The following is a 12,255-nucleotide window of genomic DNA, read 5'->3' on the forward strand; positions in this document are numbered from 1 at the left end:
GTTAGGGTTAGGGTTATGGTTAGGGTTAGGCCCTACGAGCCAGAACGATCGCAATGATTCTAACCCTAACCCTAATCCTTGCGATCGTTCTGGCTCGTAGGGCCTAACCCTAACCCTAACCCTAACCGAGGGAACGGATTCACACATCAAATATTTTTTTTCTACCATGTGACCCCAGGGAGGCTCTGTATAATTGAGACATTTGCTTTTTTTTTTTTTTTTTAGGTAACAGTGAGGTTCGATGGGAAGTTTGGGGGTTGAGGTGAGAGTTTGGATTGGGGTTAAGAACTGGGGAACATCATGTGACATCCAGACAGCATTGTGCCTGTAGACTGCCTGCTGCAGGATTCCTGTCGTTGATAGATAGAGATGGGAGTCAAACTGTAAACAAAAATTAAAAATATATAGAGGTGTTTATGATAACTATTCATACTAGCAGAGGACCGATAAAATTGCATAACAAACCTACTGTATGTCTCTCTGAATGTAAAACATGTGGATGAAAGGAATAGCTCTGACCATAGCCTGATGGTGATTTATATGAGGTGTTTTATTTATAGCTGACTATTTGCTACTGATTATGCTGCTAAATTTAGAAGAAATGCCAACAGTAACACAAGTCAGTCTGTTGATATCACTCCTGCAGTCAGTATCAGCAATTCTATAATGATGTGTCTTGGTTTACCTTGTAAGCAATGATATTTTTGTATTTGCATCTTCTGTGTAGTAAATGTTTTTGGCAATTGAATGTAATGCTTTACTATCATGATTTTTTTTTCTTGTTAGTTGAAACAGGAAAATGATGTGAGAAATGTATAACATTGGGGAAAGAAAATGAATAAGAAGAATTGTCAGTTAAATGTCATAGTCTATTATAAATAAAGACCACTACCTTTACACAATTGGCTACACGATATTAAGGCCCAACAACAATGGAAAAAGTCAGTCTCTGAGTTCAGAATTATTAAGCGCATTGAGTTGCATCTTGTAAGAAATGCGCTATACAAATAACATTTGATTTTATTTGATTTTATTTGATTATTATGCAATCATGTAGCCACGCCCAAATCATAAATATCCAATGAGGAGAGCGTGCGAGGGGGTGCGGTCTTTCCCGTAGTCAGGGACAGGAACCGGAAGTTCCGCCATCTCCTTGTACCATTCGAGCTCCAACAGGGTCAGTAACGACTTCATTTAGATGTTAATTATACTCTATTGTCAACAATTATTAAACATCACCGGTGAGATTTACACAGTGAACATTCCGTAGTCATCGTTTTTGCTTTAAAATAAAACAGTGTCACTCGAGCAGAGCATAAATAACCACTCGTAATCGTGTTGCCACTGGTGAACAGCCAAGCTAGCTTAGCATCATCAGGCTAACGTCAACGTTATCTCTCATAGCCTACTTCAGATAGAGAGTGCAGCCAGGCTAGGCTAGGCTAGCTGAAACACAAATGGCTCGTTTCAGTTTTCATTCAGTATCGTGACAGGAATATCAATATTTAGGCGTTTAGTTCGTGGGCTTTTACCCTCTCTCTCCCCATCCCCTTTAACCCTTAAACCCACTGTTTTAAAACGTTACATTTGATCCCGAACTGTGAAGGAGAAGTTCAACGGTAAGTCAACGTCAACGTTCTCCAGTCAGCTCGTGACGTTAGAATTATAAGGTTCTTTCTCCATTTATGTCAAAATTGAGGTTTTTTACATACTCTGATCCATTAGGTGTTTATTAATGCCTGTGTGGTGTTATTTTTAAAATGTTGACATTTTTGAGTTAGTAATTAATAAAATACAAAGGTTCCATCTCACAGAACATAATGGAATGTAAAAACTTTGATGCTCAATATCTCTGAACTAATTCAGTTATTGGACAGTTGGAGCTCAAGTCATTTCTCACTAACAGTGTTGTCATTTCGTTGCTCAATTGGTTAGGCTTGGGCTGTTGTGAAATATGCTTGTTAGCTAGCATGCTAACTGGGTGGAGGTCTTGCTCAGGTGGAGGGTGTGTGTGTGTGTGTGTGTGTGTGTGTGTGTGTGTGGGTGTGGGTGTGGGTGTGGGTGTGGGTGTGTGTGTGGGACTGTCTGAATGAAACGTAGAGGCCACAGTGTCTGACATTGTCATGATCGTTAGTTAACACTGTTGTTTTCGTGTCGTTAGGTCATTAAATAAATGGGTTGTATTATAGCTAGTTACCTCCATTGCTTTTTGATTTCAATAGTTTGTTTGCTGGCTTAGCATATGTATTGATTGATTGATTGATTGAGAACTTTATTAGAAGATTTGCAGAAGTAGGTACATGAAAGTACATATTACATACAAGGTCAACTAACAGGATAAAAACCCAAGAAAGCCACTGGCTTATTTCAATTGGGGTCCTTGATACTCCTTGTATGACGTGTGTGTTGCAAACTACCCTGCCTCAGTTAACTTTGTCTGCCTTTTAGCTTGTTGCATGTGGGGTGTTGCTTTGCTTGCCAAGCAAATGTTGCTATCTGACATTGTAGGTTGTTAACAGTGAATGCACCATTTATGCTGTTGTCTCAACAATGTGAACTAGCTACAGAACCTCTTCTACATGTTGCATGTAATCATGATCTCTCAATTCCATCTCAATCCAGTTGATGTATTTTAGGAGTTGTCTTGAATGTCCAAGTCAATAATAGTGTTATTCATTTTCATTAGAATTCTTACATTTCTTCCTTTTGAATCTGAATGGAATGGAGAGATTTGGGTTAGGAGGTTATTAGATTTACAACTAAGGACGGAGGCTTAAAGCTAGCCCCCTTATCTCCACTTACACTCAAAGTCATGGTGGATGGTTTGTCTGAACTTTGGAACTGTGCTCCAGGAATCTCTAAACTGACTTTTGGAATGGTTATCGCCTTATTATGTTATGCAACCTCCCTCTTGTATTAGTCTGACTGTCACCCCCCCCCCCCCCCCCTAGCCTTATTTCCTTGTTGACTTTGGTATTGTTTCAAGTTTATTCAAGACGAAAGTGTGGGCGTAGAATGTAGTTGATTTATTTGGCGTCACGGTGACAAAGGAGTTGGCCAAAGCAAAAACTGTTTGGCAACCAGGCTGGTCAAATCATAGGCCTACATTGATATCAACCCCTCATTGTACTAACTCACTTATCATGCCATAGCAATGACAGCATCGTTAAACTTCCCACAGAGTACTAAATATGTCGTTGAATGACGTCAATTAGTGGCCCTGTCCAAGCATAGGCCTACACAGTCCAATTGACAGTATTAAGTGGGTCAGATTGTGAGAGTGAATCAAAAACTAAAGTAGGGGGGCTCTTGAGTCTCCCAAAGATGTCAACCAAGCTGGTGCTGGTGGAACAATAATTGTAAAAGCTGCCTACCCTAGCCCAAAAGGCTATTTTAGTTCCAAATCAAGATTTTTAAGTTCTCTTGCGTGGTTCTGATGTTGATTATCTGCTTGTTGTCTGTCTATACTGTAGAACATCTCTTAGGTTTTGTTAGAATAGCCTAAAGTACATCCCTCCTTACTGACCAAACATGATTGGATAGGCTGAATCATGAACTCAGAAAAGTTACGTAGCTTTCACGAGTCCAGTCATGTCTGATCAGCGATTGCATTAAAGGGGAGGGAGAAATGATAGCCTACATGTTGTAATCAATGTTCTAATTTCTTTGTCACACCACAGTTTTTAATCGTCCCAAATCTGCGGTTTTGGGACCCAATGTCGCCGTTGGGAGAGACGGATAGGCTGAGACAGAGCACTCCGTGAACGAGTGGAGTCGGAATAGAGAGAAACTGAAAGAGTGGGAGCCTCCCCCTAGCCTTACACCATTCCAGTGTAACAGGTGTGTACCACGGTTCTCTCCCTCTCTGCCTCTGTTGACATAGGCTTCATGGAGCCTGTGTGTGTCTACTGAGTGGGTCACGGGTTTAGCATTTCTGTTTTACACTGTTATCTTTCTTCCTCAATCTTTCACTCACACATTGTATTCCCCATCTCTTATCTTCCCCCTGTCTGTCTCTCCTTCATCTACCATTCCTGTCTCTGTGTCTCACTTTCTTTCGTTCACTAACAGTACCCTGTTTGCTCTGTCTGGTATTTGTTTTGTATTGTATGAACTGTGTTTTACAACCTCTCTCTCTCTCTCCCTGTGGGTGAGTCAGATTTCAGCGGGAACCCGACAGCCCCGACGGTTGCCATGTCGACCTCATCGCTACGGCGACAAGTGAAGAACATCGTCCACAACTACTCGGAGGCCGAGATTAAGGTCGGCTCCTTCCCCCCCCTTTTGCCTCTGACGTCTTGGTTGTTTTCATTACAGACACTTCCTCTTTATCTCCTCTCCTTGGTGTAAAAGAACTGCACTGATAAAGGCAAGTTCGCCATAGGCATCCACCATGTTGTTTTTGTTTACCTATGATGAGTTTCCAGCTCCTTGAAGATGAAGGACGACCGATGAGGAGAGGAAGTATCCTCCATCATCATCACCTCACCTTCTCATCTGATGGTTTCCTCTCCACCTCTCTCCTTTTCTTTACCCCTTTCTTCTTCTCCTTCTTCTAAACCTCTGCTTTACTGTGTCTTGATCTATCTGTCTCTCACAAACCAACACAGTTCCCCTGGTCTGTACATGCTTTAGCTGCCCACTGTCTTCTATCTGTCTAGGGTAATGTCACCGTGTTATAATGTCCCCAGCGATGCTGTTTATCTCACCACATCTCCTCACCACATCTCCCCATAGATATCAGGGATTCATTTGGTTAAAGTACTTTGCCTATGTGCTGAGCTGTTTTGAGTGGTTTTACATGCGCTTCCTAATCCAGTTTGTTGGTAAGGTTACGAGATGTAATCTATTTGTATGTATTGTCTGTATTATTACCAGTTGATCAATCAATGTAATACAAATCATACTTTGTTTTCTTGTTGTGTCTGAGGTCAGTCAAATTGATCAAAAGCACATTATCTGTAGTATTATTGCACCAATGGATTAATCACAGTGATTATTCACCTTGTCTCACCCTATTATTCACCTGGCATCTCTTTTGTTTGTATCATACGTACGTGTTTGCAATTAGCAAACAACAATTATTTCACCCCTGGTATGTATGTGTTTTGTAGGTAAGGGAGGCAACATCTAATGACCCATGGGGCCCCAGCAGTTCTCTGATGTCAGAGATCGCGGACCTGACATACAACGTTGTGGCCTTCTCTGAGATTATGAGCATGGTGTGGAAACGGCTCAATGACCACGGCAAGAACTGGAGACACGTCTACAAGGTGTGTGTGTGTGTGTGTGTGTCTGCGCACGTGCGGCTGTATACTGTACCAGACAAAAACGGACACACTCATACATCCTCTGTCACGTGTGTGGTATTGTTTTGTGCTAGGCTATGACTCTTATGGAGTACCTGATTAAGACGGGATCAGAGCGCGTGGCCCAACAGTGCAGAGAGAATATATACGCAGTTCAGACTCTAAAGGACTTCCAGTTCATCGACAGAGACGGCAAAGATCAGGTACGACGACACACACACACACACACACACACACACACACACACACTATGGGGTCTTTTCTTTTTTTTCAATGATTTATCTATGGGTTTTCAGGTTTACATCACAAACACACAGGTACATCACAATGCAACACTATGAAGGCAACAACGTACCAATGAAAAAAGTAAACAAATAACAAAAACATGATAAGAAAAGAAAAGAAAAACAACAACAATATATATTATTAAAATAAATACATAGGTAAAAATATAGGAGGGAAAAAAAAAGGTAGAAAGGTAGTTAGGTCAGGTAGGTAGGTCAAGGTCGTTGCCAAATCAAGAGAGGAGAGAGAGGTTTTTCATTTGGGAGGTGGCGGGGTAATTTTAATGGCATCTATATAATGTGGAAATGGCTGCCAGATTTTGTCAAACTTGGGTAGGGAGCCTCGTAAGATATGCTTGGTTTTCTCCAGCTGCATAAGCTGCACAGCACGTCTCCAATCCAACGAGAATGAGTGGGAACGTAGGGACCCTTCCAATTCATAAGAATTAACCGCCTTGCCAGTAGAGTTAAAAATGCCTCAAATTCCAGAACATATTTGGGCAGAGATAACTCGGCTGGCATGACTCCAAACATAGCAACAATTGGGGAGGGTTCAATGGGGACAGAGGTTACCTTGGACAAAGTGTAAAAAAACAGACTCCCAAAATGAAGAGAGAGAGAGGGACACAACCAAAACATGACAGAGATCCGCAGGGGCCTGCCGACATCTCTCACATAGGATCAATGTCAGGAAAAGTCTTCGCCAACGTACACCCAGACCAATGTACCCTATGAACCACCTTACACTGCAGCACCCCATGTCTGGCACACGGAGGAGTGGTGAACCCTGTAGAGAATAGCTTCCGAGGTCTTAAGATCTATTTCTTCCCCCAAGTTCTGTGACCAGATAGTACTTAATGTGAAACGATCAGGGGATTGTAGCATAGATATTTCATTATATAAACATGTAATGGCACCTTTTATAGTCGGGTCTTGTTTGAGAAGCGACTCAATGGGGGAATTGCAGGAAATCCTGAGAAATGTTTGCGGACATAATTACGGACTTGCAGGTATCTGGAAAAATTGGGTTCTTGGAAGGTCATATATATGTACCAGCTCATTAAAGGAACTAAAAATGCCATCCACATAATGGCTGCTGATGATGGAAATGCCCTGGCTGTGCCACAGATTATAGGCATTTATCCAGCACAGAGGGGGGGGAATAATGAATTGGCATGGAGAGGGGATGATAGAGGAAGTGAGCTAAGCTTGTAATGCTGCACAAATTGGAGCCAGATTTTTAAACTGTTCTTTTCAATTATGTTCTTAGTAAATGTGGGTGGTGTTGACAACGAGGGTGAGCACAAGAGAGCTGCCAGCGAGGCCGGAGCACAAGAAGCAGATTCAATGCAATATTCTGCCAATGTAGGAGAGAGTGTAGATTGGTGGCCCAAAAGTACTGTTGGAAATTAGGTAGAGCCATTCCCCCTGACAGTTTGGGTCTCTGCAATAATTGTAGAATCATGCCATCCAATTTACGAAAGAATGATTTCGCAATAAAAATGGGGATGCATTGAAAAAGGTAAAACAAATCGGGGAAGCACATTCATTTTGATACAATTTATCCGCCTAGCCAGAGACAGGGGGAGAAGCGACCATAGTTGGAAGTCATGGGTCAGACAGTCCAGGAGAGGAGTAAAATTATTCCTAAATAAGTTGTCAAATGTATTAGTTACACAAATCCCTAGGTACGTGAACTTATCACGAGAGATTTTGAAAGGCAATTCACTCAAGGCATATGTCTTGGCCGTAGAGTTAACTGGCATATTTAAATGTAGTTAATACCCAGAGATTTGACCAAAACGACCAAGAATGGTAAGCACCAGAGGGATGGATTCATCAGGGTCAGAGACAACATAAATCATCGGCATAAAAGGAAACTTTCTGCTCCACCTGTCATAATGCCTGGACATTTGTAGCACTAAGTGCTATCCCTAATGGTTCAACCGCTATTGAAAATAATAAGGGAGATAAGGGGCAACCCTATCTTGTCTTACCAAGGGCTAAATTATCGGAATAATTGTTATTAGTGCGCACACATGCCATTGGTAGGGTGTACAGTAACCTAGCCTAAGTCAAGAATTTCTCACCAAACCCAAACCTTCTCAGTGTTTCAAAAAGGTAACGCTACTCCACTCTGTCAAACGCTTTTTCCGCATCCAATGATAATATCAACTCCGGTACCTTAGAACAGGGGTTCCCAAAGTGGGGGTCGCAAGGTAATTTCCAGAAAGTGTGTTTATTATTTTTTGTGCCAATTATCAGAATGTGTGAAATACAGTTTAAAAACTATTAAAATACCGTATTTCGACCATTTAAGAAAGACTTTTTCAAAATCAATCGATTCTACGCAAGTCTTAAAAACCCAGAAGCCATCAAAAACGAGTCTCTGGCACCGTTATTTTATGGGTCGCGAGCTGAAAAGTTTGGGAACCCCTGGCTTCGAAGACGAGGGATTGTATAATGCATTAGAATAATGAGGTATTTTCTTAGGAATGTGAGGGGAGAAAAAAACCACCGGTAAGTCCCTGCCAATGGCTCATTCAAGGACGTTTTACAATGCTTTCTCTGACCTCTTGTATAAACATAGAGTCGAAAGCCAACAATATCTGGTCTGGTAATGACTGTACAACAATGAGTAACGAGAGATCAAACCGTGCCAACGAATGCAACGTATGCTAAACAGGAATGATAATCACACAGACACACTGGCATTGCTGTACAAATACTGATTGATACTTTCTTTATTTGCAGCGAGATATGATAAATCACCATGGTTTTAGTTTTCAGTAGTTACTAATCATTTAACAGTATTGTTGGTCATACATTTTATGGTTAATTGTCTGTGTATGTCTGTGTATGTCTGTGTATGTCTGTGTATGTCTGTGTGTGTGTCTGTGTGTGTCTGTGTGCGTCTGTGTCTGTCTGTGTCTGTGTCTGTCGGGTACAAGGGGGTGAACGTGCGGGAGAAGGCCAAGCAATTGGTGACATTGCTGAAAGATGAGGAGAGACTACGGGAGGAGAGGATTCACGCACTCAAGACCAAAGAAAAGATGGCACAGACCACCAGTGGTGAGAAACACCCAGCCTGCACCAGCCTTCATTACATCTTAAAGGCATGGGTAGCTAAGCATAAAAGGCAAATGTAGTTCTACTGTATATAGGTGACAATACAAGAGAGCAGAGTCTCAAAACCTGAATGTTCATAATTGAATGATGTTGATCCTTAGTTATTATCATGTTTGTTGTGTGATGATGGTTCAAAGAAAGTTTCGATCTAGAGACACCCAAAGGTGATGTGAAAGACTCACGTCTCATGTGTGTGTATGTGTGTGTCCCTTGTCACTAAACCCTTCCCCCCCCCCAGCCTCCTCGGCCCCGACGGCCCCCGGTATGGGCGCTGGCAGCCTATCGCTGGGGTCCCACTCTGGCGGGGCGGACCCCGAGCAGGCCTGGCCCCAGAGCTCCGGGGAGGAGGACCTGCAGCTCCAGCTGGCATTGGCCATGAGCAAAGAAGAGGCGGAGCAGGTAACGCAAAGCAGCCTATCAGAGGCCGGCAGTGGAGGAGCCATAGCCGAGCTGGCCAGTTTAGGCCACAGGCCCCAGAGGTTAAGTTCGTCTAACTCAGAAGGGGGCGCTGTTCTCTACTCCACCCATCGAGCGAGCCTGCTGAGTGTCTGCTCTTTTAGGGTGCACCACAGTGCAACCGACTCACCCGACTCAGCTGAACGAACACACCCAGGGCTCTGTCTCTCTTGGCTTAGTATACAGTTAAATACAGGAGCTCCTTTTGTCATTTTTCTTTGTAAGTGAGAGCGAGATACTTATATAGCAGAAATAAGACATAAAGGTACGACATGGCACAGTATAATGAATATACCTACAGTAGGCTGAAGTTGGCTTCTGATTGGTCATTGTTTTATCGTCCTCACCTATGGGAGCACAGCTGTGGGAGCACAGCGCAGGTTTGCCACCAGGTCAATGTGTGTGTCACCATTCACTCCATCACCCACTCACCTCTGACCCCCCCCCCGACCTCCCCCCAGACTACTATGGCCCCTCTGGAGGACGCAGAGCTCCGATATGCACTCACAGTCAGCAAGGAGATACACCAAAAGGTCAGGGGGCGAAAGGCGCGGCTGACCGACCGACCCATCTTATCTCTCTGTCAATCTTAATCTGTCTGGCGTCTCTCAATCCCAGTCTCATTCTCTCATCTATCTGGCGCTCTCTGGCGATCTCAATCAAAACAATGCATTTGAATTTGACCTATATGAGCAGTGTTTCCAATGTATCTGTTGCATCTTATATATTTTTTCAACTTTTGATTGAACGTTGATCACGTTTTCGGAAAGAACGTTCTCGTTGGTCTAATCACTGATAATGAATGCATGTATGACACCATTTTAACACCAAACCATTTCCTGAAAAATTGATTCTCTCTCTCTCTCTCTCTCTCTCTCTCTTTCTCTTTCTCTCTCTTTTAATATAAACTCATACTCGGAAAAGCATGCCTCAAACCACACCCACAGTGATATTCTTACCTGCATTCATACCAGGGACAATTTCTGTTGGAATAATTTTCTAAAAGGTAATCTCTGATCTCACTCAATTTATTGATCGGATGTGAAAGGAAGCTCTTCGGCCATAGAGCTTTCACCGATCCGACCATGTCAGATCATTGATTACCTTCGCTGAAGTGAGGAGGAGGAGGAGGAGGAGGAGGAGGAGGAGGAGGAGGAGGGGGGGGGGGGGGGGAAGGCTGTTTCCAGACTCTGTGGTGAAAGTTAGGCTTTGGGTTAGAGGAGAGCTGTGCAGAGAGCAGCCCCTTAGAGGCAGCTCCTCCCTCTGGAGATAAACAGCTGCACCAGACAGTGCTCTGTTAGCCTGCATAGGCTTGAAGTTGCCTCTAGACACTGATCTAAGGTCAGCTTTGAACATCTTTTTTAATCCCCCAATGGTGAAGGTTGGTTAGAACTTGGGGGTAGGTCAGCTGATCCTAGATCTGTGCCTACGGGTAAGCTTCCGTGAGCCTCGCCTGTTGCCGGGCGATGACATCACAGCTCTATGCGTGTTGATTGGCAGGAGGAGCGACTGCGCAGGGGGGACGACCTGAGACTGCAGATGGCCATCGAGGAGAGCAGGAGGGAGAAGACTAAACCAGAGGAGGTGTGTGTAGCGACGTGTGTGTATGCCGCAGTGGGCGACACACACTCTTTAGACAGTACCGCTCGGTTCCTCTCTCGCTCTCCCGCCGTTACCTGCTCTAGCTGTGTCTCTCACCTGTGTGTGTGTGGGTGTGTGTGTGCGCACGTGCATATATATATGTGTGTGTGTGTGTGGGTGTGTGTTTAGTGGTAGAAATTAGCCCATAGCTTAGGACATATGCAGCAGAAACCTTGCTTCTCAACCTAAATTGTATCACAGCTATGGTTTTCCTCCTTGGAAGAAAGGCCACTGGAATGGAAACTAGCAACTTTGGTAACTGAGTTGATTGTTGTCAGGCTAGCTAACTCTGTCTGATTGGACAGCAACGTCCAATGGCCTGGTGCCAGTCAGTCCACTGACCGGTGGTTGAGAAACTGTTGTGTTCATCCCTCACTCTGTCCTGGCACTAGCTGATCGATGTGGGCCTTTCATTCTCTCTGCTTTTTAACCTTTCTTTGTGTATATGGCGTGTGTGTGTGTGTGTGTGTGTGTGTGCGCGTGTGTGCGTGTGTGTGTGTGTGTGTGTGCGTGTGTGTGTGTGTGTGTGTGTGTGTGCGTGCGTGTGTGTTAGGGTTGGGCGGTATCGAATTTTTGACACTGTTAAAAATAAATTAAAAGCACAGCCTATAGCATCCAGTAGGCTTATCAAATAATAACAAAATAACAAAAACGCCAGTAACAACATTTTTTTTTACATAAAAGCGTATCCTACACAGTGTTTCCCCTACCATTGCCTTGGGGGGGCGGGCCGCCCTCCCAACGGAACCCCCCGCCCTCCCAAGAAAGAGGAATTATTACGGACGTAGACACCAAACATAGACAAGCAGGCTAAAATATGCACGTTTTTTAAACGCACCGAACCCGAATCTGGCGAGTGGCAAGCCCATAGGCTCGTTGGTAACGTTAGTCCGCCGTAGTCTCGCATAGCCAGACCTATCTCCACACTTCGCGCTGTGCCAGCGCTGGAGAATAATACAGGATTTTGCGCTAGTGTGCGCGCAAGACGCAATACTTTTTGCCGGCTGTGATGTCTGCAGATTGAAAGTAAGCAAGTTGAAACGTTAGCAAATATAATTGCTGAGTGTTCTGACAGAGAAAGTTGGTTAAAATTGGTCGTTATTATCGTGACTAGAAAGTGACTGACTATAGTTCCATAGTGTAAATAGTGTCAAAGAACTAGCAAGCTAGCTAGCTCAGAGGTGATGAGATGAGCTAGTCTCCTTGCACACTTGCCAGCTAAAGAGCTAACTGGAGGCACTTTATTATTTTACTTAAAGTAGATATACTATCTTTCTTATTCTGCTAGAGTTGGGCTTCATGGTAATACCATAATGGCATATTTACAGTACATGGACAGATGATTGAAGCATTGGAAATGTCAGTTTTTTATAGTTGGACATACACGTTTTTTTCAGGTGAGAGAGTAAAGTCAAAATGACATTATCTTACTGGAT

At 43.5% G+C, this 12,255-nt stretch overlaps 1 protein-coding gene across 2 annotated transcripts in view; it reads left to right on the forward strand.

The window, feature by feature from the left end:
• The first annotated feature begins 1,448 nt into the window (after positions 1-1,448).
• The window catches only part of epn1a (epsin 1a), a 16,453-nt gene continuing 5,646 nt past the window's right edge, over positions 1,449-12,255 (forward strand). The window contains exons 1-9 of one of the 2 annotated variants that reach the window (XM_080540199.1): positions 1,449-1,619; positions 3,681-3,840; positions 4,160-4,263; positions 5,115-5,273; positions 5,384-5,512; positions 8,545-8,665; positions 8,961-9,121; positions 9,640-9,711; positions 10,679-10,762. In XM_080540199.1, coding sequence (XP_080396325.1) covers positions 4,195-4,263; positions 5,115-5,273; positions 5,384-5,512; positions 8,545-8,665; positions 8,961-9,121; positions 9,640-9,711; positions 10,679-10,762 — 795 coding nt within the window. In that variant the 5' untranslated portion in view covers positions 1,449-1,619; positions 3,681-3,840; positions 4,160-4,194. The remainder of the gene's footprint in view (positions 1,620-3,680; positions 3,841-4,159; positions 4,264-5,114; positions 5,274-5,383; positions 5,513-8,544; positions 8,666-8,960; positions 9,122-9,639; positions 9,712-10,678; positions 10,763-12,255) is intronic. The other variant, XM_080540200.1, reaches the window with a different exon arrangement.

This window comes from Nansenia antarctica (assembly GCF_963989245.1).
Source record: "Nansenia antarctica genome assembly, chromosome: 10".
Classification (NCBI taxonomy): domain Eukaryota; kingdom Metazoa; phylum Chordata; class Actinopteri; order Argentiniformes; family Microstomatidae; genus Nansenia; species Nansenia antarctica.